Source organism: Gossypium hirsutum, chromosome A05 (assembly GCF_007990345.1).
Source record: "Gossypium hirsutum isolate 1008001.06 chromosome A05, Gossypium_hirsutum_v2.1, whole genome shotgun sequence".
In the NCBI taxonomy this organism is placed as follows: Eukaryota; Viridiplantae; Streptophyta; class Magnoliopsida; order Malvales; family Malvaceae; genus Gossypium; species Gossypium hirsutum.
Genome location: NC_053428.1, coordinates 99,542,478 through 99,566,936, shown reverse-complemented (window position 1 = coordinate 99,566,936; position 24,459 = coordinate 99,542,478). Strand labels below are relative to the sequence as shown.

The 24,459-nt window shown below is 34.7% G+C and overlaps 1 protein-coding gene across 1 annotated transcript; it reads left to right on the top strand.

Annotated features, from left to right (window-relative positions):
• Positions 1-22,882: 22,882 nt before the first annotated feature.
• Positions 22,883-24,191, top strand: LOC107959846 (2-methylene-furan-3-one reductase-like). The gene is made up of 4 exons (NM_001327703.2): positions 22,883-23,129; positions 23,198-23,521; positions 23,597-23,756; positions 23,848-24,191. Exons 1-4 carry the CDS (start codon positions 22,914-22,916, stop codon positions 24,111-24,113), a joined length of 966 nt encoding a protein of 321 aa, NP_001314632.1. The 5' UTR covers positions 22,883-22,913; the 3' UTR covers positions 24,114-24,191.
• The last annotated feature ends 268 nt before the right edge of the window (positions 24,192-24,459 follow it).

Sequence of the window (24,459 nt, the reverse complement as noted above, 5' to 3'; positions counted from 1 at the left end):
AATAAAATTGATTTAAAAGTGTTTATGGCTATTGAAATTAAATGTGAACAAATTGGAAATTAAAAGTGATTTGAATTGAATCAAAATGAATTGAATGAAGAAAATATGTGATTATTTGAAATGTATAGAAATTGAAATGTGATTAGTGATTTGAACTTGATTAGAAGATGAATCGAAAATATGAATTGAGTGAAAGTAAATTAAATTATGAATATGGTGAATATGTGAATTGTGTATTGATTGAAAAGTGGATTGAATTGAATCAAAGTATGATTATATGTGCTTATCTGAAATATGTATTGGTATTGAATTGTATATTGATTAGAAAGTGAAAAAGTGAATTTGAATTGAATCGTGAATTGAATATTGGTTGAAAGGTGGGAGATAATTGAATTGATTCGTAAATGAATTGAAAGTGATATTGAATTGAGAAAGTGAATCGAATACCCTATTAACTAGTCGGGCTGAGTCGGATATAGTTGGCATGCCATAGGATTGGAAGAGTTCAGGGATTCTTTGACCTCGAGTCGATGAGACACTGGGTACTTTTTAAAATTTTGGATAGAATGACATGTACTTAGGAAAAAAAAATCAAGTATGTTCTAAGTCGTAGTAAGGATTAAATTATAAATTATGCGTATTTATTATTTGTCTGTTTTTATATTCTAACATATTAGTGATTTTCCATGTATTACTTTGGCACCAAATGTAATATTCCTATATCAGGTTCCTTGAGTCGAACATGGTATAGAGGTGTTACATACATGCTTCGAATTCTGCCATATTGTTTGTGCAATCAAAATCCAATTTACTAGTAAATGGATAATGATCTCTATTCGGGGACAGCAAGACTGCTCTGATTTTGTTACCCATAGCATTTGAAGCCCCATCAAAATTTAGTTTCCAAGGATGTTCTTCTTGAGCACCTTCTCCAGTAATTACAACATAAATCAGATCTTCATTTGGGAAATCAAAGTTTAGAGGCTCATAATCTTCTAGAGTTTTACTGGCTAGAAAATCTGTTATTACACTCCCTGTTATTGCCTTCTGGTTCACATAAATTATATCAAATTCAGAAAGCAGAATTTGTTATTGGGTTATTCTTCTATTTAAAGTAGTCGACTCCATCATATACTTTAGAGGGTTCATTTTTTAGATGAACCAAGTTGTGTGTACACATGTATTGTCTCAGTTTTCGGGTTGTCCAGATTAAGGCGCCACACAACTTTTCAATTGGCGAGTATCTTGTCTCACATTCAGTAAACTTCTTACTGAGGTAGTATATCGCCTTTTTTTTCTTCTTGACTTATCGTGTTGGCCAAGCACCCATCCCAGAGAATTCCCAAATTCTACCAAATACAGTATCAGTGTCTTATCTGAACTAAGTGGCATTAGTATTGGGGAATTAGACAAGTAATGTTTGACCTTTTCGAAAGTCTTTTGGCATTCATAATCCTATACACCTGGATTATGTTTCTTAAAGAGACAGAATATGGAGTCACATTTCTCGGTTAATTATGAAATAAACTGGGAGATGAGGATTATTCAGAGTGGGTTCAATGGACAACGGGGATAGAATAGACCTCCTTTTAAGTGCCCAGTGGAGGCAACTCTTGTATAGCCTTAAATTTTTCTGGGTCGATTTCGATTCCCTTTTCGCTGACTACAAAACCTAGCAATTTTCCCGACCTAGCCCCGAAGGTGCATTTTGCTGGAGTGAGCTTTAGCTGAAATTTTCTCAACCTCAAGAACAATTTCCTTAGGACTTGTACATGCTTCCTTTTTGTTTGGGATTTTGCAATCATATTATCGACATAAACTTCTATTTCTTTGTGTCTCATATCATGAAACAAAGTTACCATGGCTCTTTGATATGTCGCTCTCGTATTTTTCAATCTAATTGGCATCAATTTATTGAAAAATGTTCCCCACACGGTTATGAATGTGGTCTTTTCCATATATTCAAGATGCATCTTAATTTGGTTGTATCTGGAAAAGTCATCCATGAAGGAGAACAGTGAATAACCTGTCGTGTTGTCCATTAAGCTGTCGATGTGAGGCAACGGGAAATTTCCCTTTGGGCTGGCTTTGTTTAAATCCATGTAGTCTACACACATTTGTACTTTCCCATCTTTCATAGGGATAGGGACTATATTGGCTACCCACTCCGAGTATTTAACCACTTGTAGAAAATCAACATCAAATTGCTTCTTAACCTCTTCTTTTATTTTCAGCAGGACATCGTGCCTCATCCTTCGAAGTTTGTAACACCCCTAACCCAGCTTAAATGTTATGACCGAATCCGAAGATATTACAAAGAAGAGTTTTGAAAGCTGAGTCATTTTAATAAATCATCCTAGTTTCAGAGCCCATATTCATTTATAACTATTACTGAAAACGTTACTTAATTAGTTCAGTTGCCAAAGTATATCTTATAACGGAAGTATTAGAAATAGTAATATTTGAAAATCTCGTTCAGATTTTTAGAAAACCTTTGTTTTTATTAAAAACCATATTTTTAGCCAACCGTCACAATTAAAAAGTTAAATAAAAAAATCTAAATCCAAAATAATTACAAACAGCCTAGAGAGTCCCTTATTTACAAAACTCCCAAAAATACGCCTTAATTAAACGAAAACCTTTAATTAAAAATAGTTCAAAAACTTATGGTCACCGTGAGACTCCGCAGCACTAATCTGCCTAAGTCTGTGGATTACTTGTACAAAATAGAAAAACAAAAGTGAATTTTCGTAAACTTATTGTGTAACCCAACAAAAATAGACATGCCATACATACAGAAATCACATATAGAGTCATATTTAGATTCGGACTGAAGTCCTTTATAGATATAGATAGCAGAATTAGATATGTAGAATAGATATACAGAATCCTACCCTATCCTCTACACACCAACTCCGACTATCCCATCACTCCATGAGTGGTTAAAAATACCTACAAATTCCTACACACCATATAGTGTCGATACGGCACGTAACAGATCATATATAGTCAATGTGCCAGATATATAAGGGAAAGGTCACCGTACAAATCACTTCCTCCACATATACAAAACCCACCCCAAACACAAATACAGAATATAGACACAGAATTGACAGATTTAACATGCTCAACATGCTTGTATACAAACAACATGCATTCTTAAATAGTACAATCAAACATACATATAGTATCCTACTATGATCAGTTTATTAGAATATCTTAGCATACAAAATAGGGTTTGACTAGCCCTTACCGACCTACGATAGGCCCACAGTTGATCGGAATGACCCGTGTGACCCTAAGGAAAATTTTAGAGTTATGGGCCCACATGTGGGCCCACACACCTAGATTGGCCTTTCCCATGTAGCCCACACGGCCTGGCCCAAAATCGGGACAGGGTTCGAGGAGTTACCAAACTTAAACATTCACAAACATGCAAAATCAGGCCATAAAATTTCATCCAAATTAAAGCTTTTCAAACACATGTAAATCAACCCTTATACCGAACTTTGAGGCCTAAAACATACATTGGGGTGGTTCGAGACTAAACCGAGGACTTTAGAAAGCTTTGGGAAAACTTAGAGAAATTTTCATGAAACAAGGTCACACGTCCGTGTGGACATAGGGACACGCTCATGTGTCTTCAACACGCCCGTGTCCTCAGGCCGTGTAACTCTCTGTTTATGACGTCAGCAAAACAAGTTGATCCACACGGCCAAGCTACACGCCCGTGTGCTAGGCCGTGTCCTCCACATGGCTGAGACACATGGCCGTGTCTCTGTCCGTGTAGCCAACAATTAGGCTATTTTCCAAGCCTTATGTTGTCCTTAATTCTCTCACATACTTATACACATTATAGACACACATTATAACATCAATTTAATGGCTAATCATCCTTTAGTAAAATTTCGTTAAAGCATTTACATGTTGTCATACATGTGTTTATTACCTATACTCATGTTACACCAAGTTAGACATTCCAATTCACATTCTACAATTGTTTATATTCAATCATTATCAACTTACTACCATGCCACACATTCATTCCATGGCCACGACCACCTTGAATGGTCTTAGAGCATTCATCATGTACATGTGTTATGCTAATCATTCATAACAACCAATTATAAACACATCACAAACATTAACACATAGCAAGAATAATTAGGCTTACAAGCCATAACCATTTAAGCCACATTTCATGGCCATATACAATAAATCAATATAAGCTGATACATTTGGCTAATCATAATAACATCTAACATAAAAACTAGTCCTTATACATGCCACTCACTTGAAAGTATTTAATACACATATGACGATACTCCGGAGTTGTTGGCTTGATAGTGTGATGCTGCCTCCGACGGTCTCCTACCTGAGCTGACCTGAGAAAACTAAGGAAATGGAGAGGAGGGAGTAAGCTTAAAGCTTAGTAAGTCCATATGAAAATAATAAGCAAAGTATCAACATGATTCTATGAAAATGTAATCATAATTACACTTTTGCTGATTTTTTGGTCATGCTGTTTTCTCAAGCCATAGTTACTAATTTATTTATATCCAGAGCTAAAAAACTCCAAATTAAGATCCGTTAATTTCCTCTGAAACTAGACTCATATATATTCTTACCATAAAATCTTTAGAATTTTTGGTTTAGCCAATAAGTACAGTTTATTCATTAAAAATACCCCTATTTCACTGTCTAACAGTTCTGACCTCTCTTCACCAAAAATTATTTATATCATGGTACGGGACTCCAAATTGAGAACTGATAATTTTCCCAGAAACTAGAGTCACATATATTCTTACCATAAAGTTTTCAAAATTTTTGGTTTAGCAAATTAGTACAGTTTATTCATTAAATATACCCCTATTTCACTGTTTGATAGTTCCGACCTTTCTTCACTAAAAATTATTTATCTCATTATACAGCTCTCAGATATTGTCCCCATCAATTCCTCTTAAAAATATACTTATTATGGATTTTAAGCATGCAAATTATGACCCATAATTATTTTTGTACAATTTTTAATGATTTTCCCAAATCAGAATAGGGGATTCCAAAATCATTCTGACCCTGTCTCACAAAAATCCAATTATCACAGAGTATGAATTTTTTTTTCCTTATCGTTTCTTTTATGAGAAAGTAGACTCATTAAGCTTTAATTTCATATCTTATTCAACCTATAATTCAATTTATACCATTTTTGGTGATTTTTCAAAATAACACAACTGCTGCTGTCTAAAATTGTTTTATTACAAAATTTCACTTTTACATAATTTCACTTACTCCATTCTATCTTACCAAAAGATTCGCTCAACTATCGAGCACATTGCTCACAACTTTTCACATAGACATACTTGCACTTATTCATCACATAGTCATGTAAATATGTATTTTCGCTTAGTAAATTTCCCGTTGAACTCATCGGAATAATAACAGATACCCACTGGCCTGTGCATATACCACCCTTGTAACCAAAGCTTTCTGGTACGCATAGTAGCCTGCACTTAGTACTACACATGCGACCTATCAATTTGGTACACGTAGTAGCCTGCACTTAGTACTACACACGTGACCTATCAATCTGATACATGTAGTAGCCTGCACTTAGTACTACACAGGTGATCGAAGTTATCGGGTACGCATAATAGCCTGCACGTAGTACTACACATGCGACCTATCAATCTGGTACACGTAGTATCCTACACTTAGTACTACACCCATGACCTATCCATCTGATATACGTAGTAGTCTGCACTTAGTACTACACACGTGATCGAAGTTATCGGGTATGCATAGTAGCCTGCACTTAGTACTACACGTGCGACCTATCAATTTGATACACGTAGTAGCTTGCACTTCGTACTACACACATGACCTAACCATCTTAAACACATAGTAGCCTGCACATAGTACTACACATGTGTTCTCACAATGGATTATTCGTATCTCTTCTATTTTGAAGGTTCAATCTGGAAATTCTTCACTTTTCAACATTTTACTAATTCGTTCTTAGTCAATTCCGATTCATAGTTTACATCAATTGATCATTCTATAGGCAGACAAATATTATATAATAACAAAAGATAATAACATAAAAAGAATCGAAATATTATTTACATACAAACTTACTCGTTTCAAGAAACATCATATTCCATCAAACTTCCAGACCTTTACCGGACATACTCGAATTGTGGCTTCATTCATATAGCAGTATCTCATAATCACATGGCATTGGAACATTTTCATCATAATAGCAAAACATCAAGAACATGTTATATCATCAAAATAATATCATAATATTAAATTATTCTCATGTATATACTTACAACTCGTGTAATATCGAAGCATTAGCATTCAAATACAGTATTGCATTATTAAAATCACATGAACTTACCTCGGGTTCGAGTACAACTATATATTCTGATTTAGTTCGTAATCTCATTCATTTCTAATCTATGCCCGAATCTCATTTTCCTTGATCTATAATATCACATTTAGCTTACTAATTAGTCACATTATTCATATGGGTCCAAAAATCATACTTTTATAAATTTTTATTTTGACCCTTAAACTTTCACATATTTGCACTTTGGCCCTTAGGCTCGTAAAATATTTTTATCCAATTTCCTTGCATTTTAAGCCTAGCCGAATCATTTTCATAGCTGTAGCAGCCCCTAATTTCCACTAAATCACACTTTTATGACAAATTTTGTAACTTTTACAAAACGATCCTTTTTGACAATTTCACCGAAATTCACTTAGTAAAAGTCGTTTATTACACACCGAGCATTCATATTCTACCATTAGACATCAAAATACATGCATGTCATCCATGGGTAAATTTTTAAACACAAACCCTAGGTCAAAATATTGGTAGAAATAAGTAGATCTTGTTATGATGATTTCAAAAACGTAAAAATCATTAAAAACGGGGCTAGAACGAACTTACAATCGAGCTTGAAAGCTTGAAAAACCCTAGATATGTGTTCTCCATGCAAGTTCGGCCATGGGATAGAAGATGGACAAAAATTGGCTTTTAATTTTGTTTTTAATTCATTTTAATTACTAGATTACCAAAATGCCCCTAACTAAAAAATATTCTATTTCACCCATTTCATGTCCATTTTTGTCCAAAAAATTATCCAATGGTCTAATTACCATTTAAGGGCCTCCAATTTAAAATTTCATAACAATTAGACACCTCAACATGTAGAACTCAACTTTTGCACTTTTTATAATTTAGTCCTTTTGACCAAATTGAGTGCCCAAACGTCCAAATTTTCGAACAAAATTTTCACGAGATCATCCCGTGAAATTTTATACCATAAAAATATAATAAAAATAAATTTTATTGTGTCAGATTTATGGTCCCGAAACCACTGTTCCGACTAGGCCCTAATTCGGGATGTTACACACACCCATTATGGCCTAGCCCGTGTGACCCACACGGCCACACTCACACCATCACACAGACGTGTCTTGCACATGGTCGCACCTTCGTCAGACATACAACCATTTCTCACACACAACCAACCACACGGCTTGGTACACGCCCGTGTGGCGTCGATAGAATACTTTTTCGACTTTCGTCGAAACTCATTTTTCTACATTCTGATAACACACTTGGTTGGTTTCGATGCGAAAATAATCCTGAGCCTTTAGAAACCTAAAAAAACAGAATACCCAACACTTATTTAGGAATTTAATTAACGTATTCGCCAATAAGAACCAACCACAAAATCGACTTACCGCCGACGACAAACCACCTCTAATGAGCACCACTTGCTGGGATACAATTCTCCACCTCACAACCTTCACCTAATCATAGAATCTACCAATCATCACTACATTCTAACATTGCTAAACCCGAACCAGAAGTTAAAAGGATGCAAAATATACCTACCAGTTAAATAAAGAGCCAAGAAATCGCAACAACAACGATTGAACGAAGGATGCACGATTCGAATAAAAGGAAACGAAAAAAAGTTTACCGGAAAGAGAAATGTAACACCCCTAACCCATATCCATCGCCGAAATAGGGTTACAGAGTGTTACCAGTACATACAGAACATTTACAGATTAATCGAAACATTACTATTCACTTTCAGAGATCATATATATAACGACCTTTATTTGGGCCCTCGAAGCTGAACATGAACATTAAAATCAAGTCGGAACTTAACCGATTTCTCATAAAATTTTTCGCTTAATTTTTTTTAAAATTTTACTTGTGAACAGTACCCACATGCCCATGTGATTAGGCCGTGTGGATTCCACAAGCGCATGTGGCTTGGGACACGCCCGTGTCCCTTGTCCGTGGAGCTTTCTGTTTATGACATCATCATCAATTTAGGGGCACACGACCACATCGCACTCTTGTGTCCTAAAGTCGTGTTCCATACACGGCTGAGACACACGGCCGTGTCTCTGCCTGTGTGGTCAATACCTAAGCTATTTTCCAAGCCTTGGTCAACCTTAATCTTTTACACACTCATACAAAATCAAAAGCATATAACATGGTATTTATTTAATGATTAAACATTCTCAATTAAACTACAAACATAGTATTTGTATGTCATCATACATGTATCTCTCATACTCATTTTACCTTGTCTATTATGGTATCACTTATACTTTTATACCATGATTATCATCTTACCAAATATTTTCAGCTTAATCATCAAGCATTCATATTTAAAGCTAGATCATATCTTCATAAAATACCACATTTCAGATGCGCAGAATAAAATACTTGCCTGAGACATTTCAATCCAACTTCATACCCAACAAGCATCATATTGAAACTAGTTATATATATACATGTCATGATATGTATCATTCTCATACTGTTTTCTTATAAACATATATCATTTATTTTTCCTCCTCCTCCTCTCCATTCCACATCCTTAATGTATATAACATTCTTATAAGTACTATTTCACAATTTACTTATTAATGCTCACATCAAGCTGTTCACACGAGTCATAGTCACGCAATTATTTATAATTCGAGCTACAGATCTTCAAATTAAGATCTATAAATTTTTCCTGAAACTAGACTCACATATCATTCCACCATAAAATTTTCAGAATTTTTAGTTTAGCCAATTAGTACAGTTTATTCAATTAAGTTTCCCTTGTTTCACTATCCAATAGTTCTGACCTCTCTTCACTAAAACTTAATTAGATCACAGTACAAAACTCGTATAATGTTCCCGTTGATTTCTATTGAAAATAACCTCATTAAGGATTCTAAGCATATAAATTTGAGCCTCAAATAAATTTTCTCCAATTTTTGGTGATTTTCCAAAGTCAAAATAGGGAACCCGAATTCATTCTGACTTTGTCTCACAAAATTCATTATATCTTATAATTTACAATTCAATTGCTTACAACGTTTCTTCTATGAGAAACTACACTCAATAAGATTTAATTAAATATTTTTTTATCCTCTAATTCAATTTTTACAATTTATGGTGATTTTTCAAAGTTAACCTACTTCTGCTGTCCAAAACTGTTTTAGTTCAAGATGTTTATTACCATTTTTCCTCTAAATTTCATAGGTCATACAATTCAGTCATTGCTCAATTAGCCCATATATTAAGCTAATTTTTCTCAATTAACATTTTATTCCATCATTCTAAACTATTACACAACCTTTGAAAATCAGAATTTTAACACTAAACCTTAATTCACAACTTTTTCACAAGTAGGTCCTAAAATCAATTTCTATTAAAATTACTTGATAAAATCATCAAACAACAAAATAAAAGCTTCAAATTTATTTTATTTCATCATAAAAAGCCAACACTTATCAATGGTAGCTTTCAATTTTGTCCATAAAATCAAAAACTAATGAATTAAACACTTGGACCAAATATAAAAGTCACGAAAACATAAAAATCTCAAAGAAAAGGGCAAGAATTGAACTCACATATGTCAAAGTATGAAAAACCAGAAACTTTCAGACTTCACATGGCATTTTTTCTGAAGAAAAATGATGATATCTCTAGAATTTTCAAATTTGTCTTGTTTTATATGTTTAATTTGCAAAATTTCCCATTTTGCCCTTGTTTCTCCTTGTCTTTTTGCTGATTTTCTTGCCTAACCGTCCAGCCCATACAATTTGGGTCCAATTGCCTTTTAAATCCCTCCTTTTTAATCACTTAAACTATTTAATCACAATTTAACAAATTTTGCACTATTTTCAATTTAGTCCTTTTTAATTAATTGACTAACCAAACGTTAAAAGTTTCTAACAAAACTTTAATACTAACTTAATAACACTCCACAAATATTTATAAAAATATTTATGGCTCGGTTTATGAATCTGAGGTCTCGATACCTCGTTTTCAACCCAATTTACCTGATTAATTCTTTTAAAATCGCAAAATTCACTAATTAAAAAAATTCTTTTAAGTTCGCGCTTGGCCCATAATTATTATTTATTAAAATTTCTAAACTTACTCGTCAGATTTAGTGATCTCGAATCATTGTTTTCGACACCACTGAAAATTTGGCTGTTACAAGAAAAATGTCAAAAAAGGGAAAAGAGGAAAAATTTCACGTCAAAAATTAGGGAAGAAAATAAAATTTTCAAAAAAATAAGAAAAATAAAAGATATGCCAACATATCCCCTATTTTTTTCCCACTAACCCACTAACTCGTAACTATCTCAGAATTTTAGCTCTATCAAAACTCTACCAGAAAACCGAGCAAAAATTAGCATCCATACTCACACAAGGACTCGAACACAGGAACTCCAACACACTAATTCCTTACCACTCGAACCAGCAGGCTCATTCTGATATGAATTAACAAACAATTTAATATAAGCCCACTCAATAATAGTAAGGCTTGGATCTAAAAAACAAAGTTTTGCCAAAAGTGGGAATTGAACCTTAGACCTCAAACACACACTAGAATACTTAACCATTGAAGTAGAGACATATTTTTGTCAAAATTTACAGAAACATAAATAAATTAACTAGGGCGTTATAGAGTTTTTATTAAATTGGATTACATTCTTCCTTTTTGGAGAGCCGGTGTACCACGACATCAGTACTTAGACCAGGCATGTCTTGATATAACCAAGTAAAGACATCTTTGAATTCTTGGAGTAACACAATAAGGTCCCGCTTTCTCTCTACGGTGATGCAAGCTCTAATCTTCACTTCTTTATTTTCTTGTTCGTCTCTTAAGCTTACAATTTCTATTGATTCTTTGTGAGGTAGAATCTGTTTCTCCTCTTGTTCTGTCATCCTTAACAAATCGGAAGAGAGGTTGCAATCTCAATCATATTCAAAGTCCTAAAGTTCCTCTAGACACATATCTTGCTCAAAAGGAGATTCTGAGTCAGTAGCAGCATCATTCATATAATTGATATCTGGAGACCTGTTATAGGAACAAAGGAAGACCCAAAGAACAAATGAATTTAAGAATAACTATCTGTGTGGTATGAGTGTGAATGAAATGGAAAGAATAAATTTTTTTACCAATATTAGACACAAAGATGGATTTTATTGAAATAAAAATAATAGACATATGCCTTTTTCACAAAATGATTCTTATTGCTCCTAGGCTTAGAGAAATGAGTGTGTTTTGAACATTACTCTGAATTAGTTTTAAAAATTTCAGGGACCTCTTCCATAGTCTAATTGTTCAGAACACTTCTTGGGATATAAGGACGAATGCCTAACAGGTTTTCCCAATTCCTCCTTCGGATATGGCATTGACACTTAAGTTTCCCAACATTCCTTTTGGGCTTTCTTTTTTTGCCATTCTTCGTTCAGGATAAATGGTTTCTTCTGACATGAACGTTTTGTATATATGGGGAAAGGACATCGGTTCCCATTTGACCTCTCCCCCACTCAGTCACGCTTTTATTCTTTCTTGTCTCATTTCCATCTCATTCTTCTTTTGCCTCGCATCTAGCTTGTATCCTAAGCCAAAGCAATCTCATTTTTCCATTAGCAATGGTGCCTCGACTCTCCCTTGAAAGTATTTTCTGAGTCCTTTTCCAAGTAAGGCTCATTTTTTCCAATCGTCAACTCCAGGCCTATATTCATGGTTTTAGGTATTTTTGGTATTGGGATCTTATTTCCTTCGGTAATGAAAGTTGCATTAACAAATTCTAAAGATCGAAAGGAACATTCTATTGCCTCATCATCCGTTCCTATGTATGGTGCGTTACTAGTTATAGATGCAATGATATCTTCTTCAGCGTTTATTGTCACTAGTCGACCTTCCGTTACCAACTTCAGTTTTTGGTGTAGTGACGACGGCACTGCTCTAGCCTAGTGAATCCAAGGTCTACCTAACAAGAAATTATAAGAGGGCTTGATATCCATCACCAAAAAATCTACCTCATACGTGTTCTGACCAATTAAGAGAGGTATTTTAATCCTTCCCATCACCCTTCTTTTCGTACCATTAAGAGCTATCCACTGGCAATCTATTGCCGATTAACACCCCTGGTAATGTATATCATTTCCAGCAAGTAGTGATATGTAGGACCTTTGTAGATCCCATGCCCCCTAGAGGTATTTCATCATCATTGAAAAAGATGAAATTATCAGCACTTTTATTGTTAACCAGATGGTCTAGCTTGTTCATAGAGATATCATTAGGAACATAAGTTTCATTTAGCACTTTCATCAACGCGCTACGATGTGTCTCTGAGCTCAAGAGCAAGGCTACTACTGATATGTGAGTAGGTTGTTTGTGTATCTTTTCTACAACACTATACTCGCTATGCTTCAAGAATTTTAGAAATTCCTTAGCCTCTTCTCATTTATTGGCTTGTTAATAGGTGATTCAAACCTAACTGTCTTTTCTTTCTTTTGCTCAAATGCTAGGCCTTTTCCTTTAGTGGGCTCGATTGTTGCTCCTGTAGGGTTATAACACCTTCCACTACATGTTTAGAAACCGGTATCTTGGCCCTCTTTTGAAATAGTAACCGAGTTCTCCTCTTCTGGGATAATCACATTGCAGTTGTAATTCTATGAAACCCTTTTGTTATCTTTATAGGAAAAGCCATGGGTTTCTGAATTATGACTCTCAGCGTAACTTGTACTCCCAGTTCATTGTTTCTTGATCGTGAAATAATTACCACTCGGTGATTGACCTTGTGGACCTTCTCCGTTGATCCTTCCTCTGAAGCGCAAATATCTCCTCCTTCTGAGTCTTTAACATCTTCAAAGAATTCTAACTCATTGTTATCCATCAAACTTTGCAACAAAACTTTGAATTCAATGCACTCTTAGATCTCATGACCTTCTTCAGCGTGGAACTCACAATAGCTCCTCGTCCCTTTAGGTACCTTCTCTGAATCTTAAACAATTAATCTTATGTCTATTATCTTTTTCCAAACCCATTTTAGTGGGGTTTTTACTTCTGCCATATCAGTTTTAGTCCTTTTTCATCCATTCTCAATTATCGCATTTACTTGGAACAACGGAAATGTGTAAATGTACACAATCGTAACAAGTAATAAAGCGACAAGTAAATGTCGAGTTATCGTACCCACAAAGACTATGAAAAGAATTATTTATGAATGCAATTTTAAAAACACTTTGGTGAAAAAAAAATTTGATTTGAGAAGGTGATTAAAAACTAGGATTTTAACTAAGTAAAATAAATAAAAATAAAATAAAAGTTCCAATGCACGATTTCAAAAGAAGATTTTAATCAAGATGACATAATTGTGCTAGGTTAATTACATTTCTTAACTTAGAATTATTAAACTCATGTTTATGTTGTTACGAATAAATTCATGGCAACTCGGTAATTACTAACTTATGAACATACTTACCTACCAAAATTCATTTATCTCTTGACTATATCTCTATGTCAATTCAACCGATTAAACAAATTTTAATAAGCAAATGTGTTAATGCACATACATACTTATGAAATTAAAATAATCTATTGTACATATCTCTATGCCAATTCAAACATTTAATTTAATCTCATAAGCACATAAAAGATTACGTGAGGTAACAATGTATTTCTGCCTTGAAACAATTTAATCACAATAATCTTGCAAGTTATCCAAGGCTAATGTATCGTTAGATACCATTGCTAATTTAACCCTCAGCTACTTTAGATGATTAAACATGCACAGATTAAGTATTGTATCAATTACTTACAATTTCAATCCGTTTAAATAATTAATTCATTAGTTACCTTACAATTGTAATGCAAGAATAACTTAGTCATTGTTTTACTTAATCAAACATCTTACCGATGCCTATAACAACACAAACACAATTTTAATAAATTAAGTAGACGAAATGCAATCAACCTAACACGAATTAAATTTAAGCCACATCAATTAAATTTAAAATATCAACATCACAAATATTCATAGACACGTTCATCATAACAACAACAAAATGAAAAGGATAGGGAACTAGAATCAAATCCGGTGTTTTCTCTGTGGCTTGACTAGGTTGTTCTACTCCTCCTTCTCCGCTTGTTCTTATTGAACCGAGGCTTCCATGAAAACTTGAATGCTTCTCCAAATGGTGGATGAATGACTCTTTTTTAAGAGGTGAAATTGGCAAAGGAATAGGGGAAGAATATGAAGAATAATGGAAGGGAATGAAGAGAGAAAAGTGAGAGAGAAGTGAAAAGATGATAAGGGTTGAGATTTGTTTAAAGTGAGCAGAAAATGGGAGTATTTATAGGTTGATATGAATGCTAAAATTAGAAAAAATAAGTAGCCATAGAGTCTCCCCATGGCCGGCCACACATGTGGCAAGTTTGAAGGTTTCAAACTTGCTATTTTAAAGTAGGGGCAAAACTAGAAAAAACATAAATAGTGGAGGGGTTTGAATGCAATTTGAAGGAGTCTTCAAAGGCTATTTTAAAAGTCAAATAATTAGTCAAACAAGCTGATTGGGTCAGCATGTGGGACGGTTTTGGGTTGCCCAGTGCTCGGTTGGACCGGTTCACTCAGTTCAACTCAACTAGGTCACTTTTCATAATTAATTAATAATAATTTATTTAACCCAAATTAAATTGGATTAAAATTAAAATTAATTGTACTATGAATTAATACACATAATTTAGACCGTCTTAGGCTGAAAAATTAATTTTCCTTGATGCTTCAAAATTGCTTCTCGATTTTGCGCTTCTAGTAGTATTTGCCGAGCCGTTTTTTGCCTTTTATACAAATATGCCAAAAATAATAAAAAATAATCAAAATTTGATATAAAATTAATTAAAATTCAACAAGTTAATAATTTTAATGAAAAATAATTATTTTATAATAATTATATACCTTTCGATAAGAATTTGACTGAAACTGCATGGATTTGAGTTAAAAAGGGCATGAAAAAGTGTGTATATTTTCGTGTTTCCATTACTCCTAGGTCTGAATGACTGGGTAATGGATTTCCTGCCATGTTAGGTCTTGAGGGATCATCGAACCTCATGATTCTGATCTTGATGAACCTTTCAATCAACTTTTTAAATGTAGTGTAGTTCTCGATTGAGTGTCTCGTTATTGTTGTATGGTACTCGCATTGAGCATTCGCATTACAACATTTTGGGAATGGAGGTTGCATGGGTTTCAAGTAAAACGGGGATACCATATACGCATCGAACAAATTCTGGTATAACTCTCTATATGTCATTAGGATGGGTATGAATTGGAGTTTTTCTGTGTTTGGTCTTGAGTTAGATTCTTTCCTTGAGGGGCCTTGATGGCTGGTTTTTACGGTCCTTAGTTGGCCTACAGTGATTGGTTTTGAATGACCTTTATACACACTCGCGGTATTCACTTCATTTTCCTTCTTTCTTGGGGCTGATTTTTTAGCGTTTTCCCCCGCATTTATTTTCCCACTCCTTACTGTATTTTCAATAATCTCTCCAGACATTACTATATCTGAGAAGCTCTTGGTAGCACTTCCCAATATATGGTCAATGAACTAAAGCTTTTACGTTGTCTCATTCTCCAGAAGAGGTGGTTGGACTTGCGTTGCCACATCTCTAAATCTCTAAGTGTATTAACTAAAGTTTTCACTTTGCTTCTTCTCCATGTTTTGCAGTGTAATTCTGTTGGGCGTCATGTCGGTCCCATGGCTGTATTGTTTCATGAAAGCTTGTGCCAGGTCTTTTCATAAGTTGATTTTAGCATAACTTAACTGGTTGTACCACTTGGCGACCGTTCTGATCAAACTATCTTGGAAGCAGTGAATTAACAATTGGTTATTATTGACTTATCTCGTTATTCTTCGACAAAACATTGTGATATGGGCTTCAAGACAACTAGTCCCGTTATATTTTTTTAATACTAGAGTTTCAAATTTTGGTAGGAGCACTAGATCAGGGACTAAGCTCAACTTCTTAGCATCAACCCCACAAAGGTAATCGGCATTCTACATAGCTTTGAATTTCTCTTCCAACCACTTACACCGATTTTCTAGTTGTTTCGATAATTCTGCTCTTGCTCTATCCATTTTTGCCATGTCCTCTAAATTTGGAACAATAGGGTTGGTCAGATTATCTCTAGGATAGGAACCTGAACCCGTAGGAAAATTCAACGGCGCCGAAATACCGGCTTGGTATTGTTGTGGTCTTATGGTAACGGGCACCCTTCATGGATATGTATCTAGTTGGGCTTGGACATTGACTGGGGTGAAGCCTGGGCGGTATATAGGGTATTCATTATCATCCCCAGAGTTATTTACAATACTTTTCCCTTTTTCAGTCCCTCCGGCTAGCAATTAGGTTAACTAGCTTATCATGCTTCGTTAGGACTCTTGTATTTGATCCCTCATGTCTTGTTGTACCTTAGCTAATTGTTCTTGCAGCTGGGCTTGCAACTGATCTTACATGTCCTTCTGAATTTGTTTCAATCTCTCTAACCTTTGGTCCATGGCTCTGGTTTTACCACGAGTACCATAATGATGTTCGGTTGGCAAATTCTTGTTGGTTTCTAGGGTAGCTACCATAATTTTGATTAATTAGGGTCTTTTTATGAAACTTAATGCATATGATGAAATGCAATGCTGATGAATGAAAAATGAATGCAAAAGGAGGCGTTGATTCTGATTCAATTCTATTAGAATAACTTTACTAGAAAACGAATCTCTTTACATAAAATAGATACATTTTACATATATGTCATTGCCCTAATACTCAAAGCCTTTACTTTCCTAGGAAGCCAAGCTAATTCTCGGCCTCGATCTAATTCTGATTCGTATTTTAAGCTTAGCATATCGGCTTGAACCGCTAGGGTTTGCAAATGGTCGACTACTTCTCGTACTTGACTCACAACTTTGCCCATGATGTGATCTCTATTAATCTCACCTTGAGAGCGTTGGAATTGCCCTTTCCAGTGTTCATTACTTGAAGTTCACAATTTTGCAGTGCGGTCTCAAGGTCTTCTGTCTTTCTCTTCAACTCTTCAATCTTATTTAGGCTTGCTTTCAATTTAATTGCGGAGTTGTGACTACGAGATTTACGCAATGACCTTTCTAATTCTACTACCTAGGCTCTTAATCCAACCTTTTTAATTTTGGCTTTCTAACAAATCATTTTTTAGAGCATCTTCTCGAACTCGAGTATCTTGGAATTTCTTTTCCCACTGATTAGCTCTAATATTTTCTTCTTTGATCTCTTACCGCCATTACTCTGATGTTTTACCTAACCCGGCAGTCTTTATCGACAAGCACAACTTCTTATAATATGTTTTTAGACTGTTTAAGCCTTCCTCAGCCTTGTTGTTTCCTTTTCTTATTTTCTCGGCTTCTAACTTCTTGACGTCGACGTCTAATCCTAGCTGCATCTTTTTCTTTTCCAACTGTTCTATCTTTTTCTCCAGCTTCGAACTCCTCTTTTCAAAGTCTTACTTTATGATTTCCAACTTAGATGGGATTACTTATAAGTGTTCTTCTATTAGCCGAGTGTTTTCTTAACTTGACATAGGGACATTATCATTGACTCTTTTACCTCACCACCAATTATAGTCGGGGTTGCCATGGGATTTACAACAAAATTTTTCATTCTATGAGTTTGGTTCTTAGCATTCGATATTTCACGAACCTTTTTCTTATAATTATCACCCCTGCACGCAAACTCGCACTGAGCCAACCCTTGCGTTGCAAGTATGAACTGCCTAGATCTATAATGTCTCAATACAAGTAGAGGGGCATATCTAATAGCTCCCCATATCCCGAGTAGAAGGACCCGGTTGAAGTCTCCACATCGGTATAAAGTCTCATTAGGGATCATCCAAGAAGCCCTCCATTCGATGTCTTTGTCTTGGAGACTCTAGAGAATTGTTATCTATTTTTTCTCCGAAATGTCGTCTTGCCTTCGCGTAGCCATGAATTCTTTCAACGAGAGTAGTTCTCGGAGAATACTCGATAAGAGACATTTTTTACCCTTCAAAAGTGGCAATGGAGCTATGCTAACAAGAGTTGCATACACCCGATGAATCTTCCTTCACCTGCTCTCTGACATGCATTTAAAGATTTGAAAGTTTCAACCAAAATTGTTGGGACGGGTGTGATCCTTTTGTCAAGCTGGTCGAATAGATTTGAAACTACATCATCTATGTACCCTAGCGCTTTGGGGAAAATAACCAACCCATAAATACTTAAAGCGAAGACATCGACCTTTGTCTTCGTATCCAGATGGGCCAAGATCAAATCTCGCAAACTTTTCCAATAGATGCATTTACTATCTCCCTTTTGTTTAATCCGACCGTGACCCATTGCTCAGTCATTCCTGTTATGCTCATTAGCTTCTTCAAGAAAGTCAAGATGTTGGTAGCTCTAGAATAAGCTTTTTCGGCTTGGATCCTCGAACAATGGAGTAAAGTTGTGTACTCTTCTATGGTGGACACCAAGTTTAGTTTCCTAAAAATAAAGCAACTATAAGCAAGATTCCAATACTAGACCAAAGCTCGGAATAAGTGCTTATCCACTTTGACATTGAGTAAATAAGGTAAATCACCATAGTTACAATAGAATAATTGATTGGTTTCGTCATCCCATTGGTCCCATACCTCTTTCAACTCTTGGAGATTATTTTGAGTCACACTGATGCGAGTCAAATCCCATAATTCTAACACGTACCCCTCTGTCAGACTATCATCCTTCTCTTGTTCTATCTTCTCGAACCATATTCGGATAGCCGAATTGTCTTCCATTTTATCAAGAAATTCTTTTTCTATGACAAGCTCTCTATTTAGCAAATGAGTGTGAATCAACACCTTTTTTTATTATGCAACTGCAATGCAATCACAACCAAAACAAAACGAAACAAGTCAATACGTTTCATACAAATCTAGAATTCAAAGAAAGTAAGAGATAATAAATAGAGAACCTATTCGAGTAACCACTAGGGGTTTGGTATGGCTCTACCTAGGGTATGTTCTTAGGGCTCATTATATGTGGTTTAGTTCTAAAGTAAGGGTACCTGAACCAGTAGATTCCTCAATTCTCACCCATTATTAGCTCATACGAATCGAGTTCAGTTCATGGGAATACATTTCCTTATGGTTATACGGAGATGAAGATCTCACGAAGACATAGGTATGGATGTATCCCAAAAGCGATCCACTATCTTATACAGAGGTGAAGACCTCACGAAGGAATAGTTTCTCACTCCCACTTAAGAAGGGCAAAATCGAACAGTTATGCAAATGCAATATGCGAAAAACACACAAAAAGAAACTTTCGAATCAAAAAACAAGTACAACAGATCGCTATAAAACCCGAGATATCAAAACATGAAAGATGAAATGCAATAAAGGGATCGTAAATTTAAACCAAATTATCAATTTTCGAAAAAAAGACCAAAAGTAATCAACTCGCGGCTTGACTCTCTTATTTTCTCCCCAGTGGAATCGCCAAGCTGTCGACACCTTTTCTGAAATCGACTTTTTATTTGAAAAATGAAAATGGAGTCGCCACCGATCTTTTTTATTAGGTGTGATTGGATCACCTCGAAATATGATCATTTTAATAAAAGTTTAGATTTACTAAAACGATGATTTTTGGTCTACGAAATTCAGGAGATGGGTTCGGGTGTCGGTTACGCATGCTGAAGGATTAGCACTCTTGTTACGCCCAAAATTGGTACCTAATTGATTACTTGATGTCTTAATGTCCAAAATTAAAAATTTGAAGAGAATTTAAAACACGATCCCTTTTTGATACATTACTCAAATAAGTTAATTTTCATGAAAAAAAGCTTATTTCAAGTTAATCGAGAAGAAAGGATCACGTCCTGTAAGTTAGGACACAATGCCTTAGATCCTCGAGAACAAGAATGAACGCCATTTTGATCATCACTTAAATCTCGTTTTTTATTTGTTTTAAAGTAAATATTCGACTATCTCGGTTTTAGAAAGAAGTCATATACCGTAAGTTAAGAACACAACTTTTCTAATTCCAAGACAATGAACATTACTTTGATTTAAAAATTTTTTCTTTTTTATGCCTCGTGCAAAGACGAATGCAATATTAAAAGTAATGTGTGTTTAGCTTATTCGGGCATAGTATAGAAACGGGTAAATGTATTTGAGCAAGGTTCATGACATGATTGTAGCCATAATAAAATTAAATGGAAGTATATATAAAAAAATGGTATATGGAAAATAACAATGTCATGCTAGTAAATGACAGTGTGATATCAATTTGTAGTAATAATGGCATGATAATAATACGCATAATAAAATATGAATGTATAATAATAATAATAATAACAACAACAACAACAACAACAACAACAACAACAACAATAACACGAACAATAAATGTGCAAGTGAAAACTTTAATAATCTAATTTTTGAAAATATATAAAAAATAAAAATAAATAAATAAAGGCAAAAGAAAAAGAGATAAAAAATGCACAATAAATAAAAAAACAAATTTTAAATAAAAAGGAAATAAATAAAATAAAATAATACATAAAAAAAATCTAGACAGGGTCGAAATTAAATAAATAAGGATTAAATCGACATTAAAATGAAATTAAGAGTCTAAATTATAATAAAATAAGTGCATAAATATAAGAAGGACTAAATTAAAATTTAAGTAAAATCTTCTAGGAAAAATCGGGATAAAAAATAAAATAAGGGACTAAATTGTAACAAGCATAAAAAAAAGGGAGAGGCCAAATGGGAAAATATTTCCTATCCTATTAAACACTCCGTTTTTGGGCAAATCGGAGGACTAGATTAAAAATAATTTAAAATTAAAAGGTTTAACTAAAAAAGGAAAAAAAAGATATTTGGACTGAATTGAAAAACACTGAAAAAGCGGAAGGATTGGGGCAACAATTAAACCCCCATAAAAAAACACGCGGATTCTGCTAGGTTGGGTCGGATCAGTTTCGGCCCAAAATGATGCGGTTAAAGGAAACAAGCCAAAACGACACCAATTCTAAGCCATATTTAAGTTAAAAATTTCCCCTAAAAAAATCATTTCATCCCCATTTCTAATTTTTTTTGAAAACCTCTCCCTTTCTCCAAGCCACCATTTGGTCGACCTTGGCACCGGCAAGTCACCACCGCGACGGCCACCAATCGTCGACAACAGCTCCGCCGTCCTCGGTGGCTGAAAAACCCTAAAACCTCCTTTTTAACCCTTCTCTTCGAATAGAATGCGGATCCAGGGTTATAACACGCAAAAGAGTCACCGTCGCCCAAAACCCTAGAGGGATCGTTGGGTTTCTTGCTCATTTTAAAGAGGTTTCAGGCGAATCCCTAAGGATTTGACTGCCTTATGTGCCAGCGAGGGTCACCAACTACAGCGACAGAAGGTAGAACAGCAGGTGCGTTCCTTTATTATTATTATTATTATTATTATTATTATTATTATTATTATATATGTAATAACAGATTCGAAAAAAGAAAAATAAAAAGATCACCTTTTGAGTTTTTTTTATTTTTTTTTCGATTGTTTTTCTTTTTTGTCTATATTTTTCAGTGTTTGATTTTTTTTCAAAAAAAAAAACTTGTACAATATATTTTTTCAAGCTTTTTATAGTCGAGCATTACACTATTATTTTTCTATTTTTCTACTATTCTTGTACTTGTTGTTATGTGTTATTCCTTCTTTTTTCTTACGGGGGTGGTTGGTGACAATGGCAGAGGTTAGGAGCGGCAGCGGTAGGGTGTAGTGTTAGGGCTAGATTAGGATTTTTGTTCCCTTTTTTTTTGTTGAAATTTGTTTGGGTATTAGGGCTATTGGGCATTAGAATTTTTTTGTACTTGGGCTGTTTGTAATTGTAAATTTAGGCTTGATGGACTTTGGACTTTTGTTATTATTTTTTGGTTTGGTTTGTTTGGGTCTAACCTAAATTGGCCTGTTACAAGAATATAGGGAGATTTCTATTACATTTCTCTTCTTTTCTATCATCACTATAAGTAATATACTCCTATATATATATATATAGAAGATTAGATTCTTCATTTCTAATACATAAATAGAAAATGAATTATAAAAAAATGAAAGGTAAAAAATTGATTATAATGAACATTCACTTAAGTTATTATTGTTTTTGAGTACGAATTGTTTTAATAATTAATGAAAATATTAAGTGTTAAGAGAATGGGGTGGGCTCAAGAAGATAGGCTTAGTATGCCATGCCTTGCTTCATATACCCACGTTAAATTATAGTTCTTTCATCTTTGTACCAAAATTGCTCAAAACCAAACAAATACGTCAGATTCTAAATCAGATAATGATGGGATATTGACTGAAGCTAGTGCTCACATGTATGTGGTTAAAATAAAAAAGCAATTATTTCTCATTAATCATGCCAAAAAAAAAAAGGGGCTTTCATGAATTATTGCTCATATGTAGAATGCATCCACCATAAAGAAGATTTTATTGGAGTTTTTTAATAATAATAATAATAACAAAGCTTGTGTCTTGAACTCTCATGGCTTCAAGTGCTGCAACCCTTCCATCTAAAATGAAAGCATGGACTTACCCTGAGTACGGAAAATCATCTGATGTTCTGAAACTACAATCCGATGTTGTTGTTCCCCAACCCAGGGATGATCAAGTTCTTCTCCAAGTCGTAGCTGCTGGGATTAACCCCATTGATTTCAAAAGAATGCTTGGAATGTTCAAAAACATTGATTCCCCTTTACCCGTGAGTCTTCATCATGTTCGACACTTAAATAGAAATGTTTCTGACTTTTTTGTTTTGTTGATGTGAAGATCATTCCAGGGTATGATGTAGCAGGCGTGGTGGTGAAAGTGGGGAGCCAAGTTAAGAAATTCAAGGAAGGGGATCAGGTGTATGGAGATATAAATGAAAAGGCCGTGGATCACCCAACACAATTTGGCACTATAGCTGAATTCACTGTTGTTGCAGAGAAGCTGTTGGCTTTAAAACCCAAAAATCTCAGCTTTGTTGAAGCTGCAAGCCTGCCTTTAGTCATTGAGACTGCCTATGAAGGCCTTGAACGATGCCATTTTTCTGCTGGTAAATCTATCCTTGTCTTGGGCGGTGCTGGCGGCGTTGGCACCATGATTATTCAGGTTCTCAATCCGTCTTACTATATTCTTATCCGAAGTCAACTTGAATTAATGTTCTTTCTTTTTATCCTGAATTAGCTAGCTAAGCAAGTCTATGGAGCATCCAAAATAGCAGCCACAGCAAGTACCGGGAAACTGGATTTGCTGAAGAGCTTGGGGGCTGATTTGCCTATTGACTACACTAATCAAAACTTTGAAGATCTGCCTGAGAAATTCGATGTAGTATACGATGCAGTCGGTAATATTCGAATACACGATACGATTACATGAACGTGTTAAAATCTGTACAGTGACATGAATTTTTGGTTTGATTATGGGATGGTAAACAGGGCAATGTGAGAGGGCAGTGAAGGCAGTGAAAGAAGGTGGGGATGTAGTGACAATATATGGAGCGGTAGTTCCACCAGCAACAACATTCATGCTCACATCAAATGGAGCAATTTTAGAGAAATTGGAGCCTTTCTTGGAGAGTGGGAAAGTTAAGCCAATGATCGATCCCAATGGCATATTTCCCTTTTCTGAAACTCCACAAGCCTTTGCTTACCTTGAAACCGGCCGAGTTACCGGGAAAGTGGTCATTTCTATAATCCCATGAACATTATTATTATATCAATATTGTATGAGTCAAGGTTGTGTTATCGGATACTGAATAAAGATTCTAGTTTTTATGTGAGATGCTTGCTCTTTATAAATAAATTAAAAACGAGTTTGAATAAACACATTTTTGTTTGTGGTTGATTTCTATTGGTTAAATTTGTTTGATTAACTTCTGTTATTAGTGATTTATTATGTGTAAAGTTATAGATTTAGTCTATATTCTTCAATTTGATATTTTTAATATGTACTTTTTTTATTTTTTGAAATTTTAGTTTTTATGCGGAAAACACTCGTTAAATTCGTTAATTGACTTTTTTGTGTGAATATATTTGGAAATATCAAGC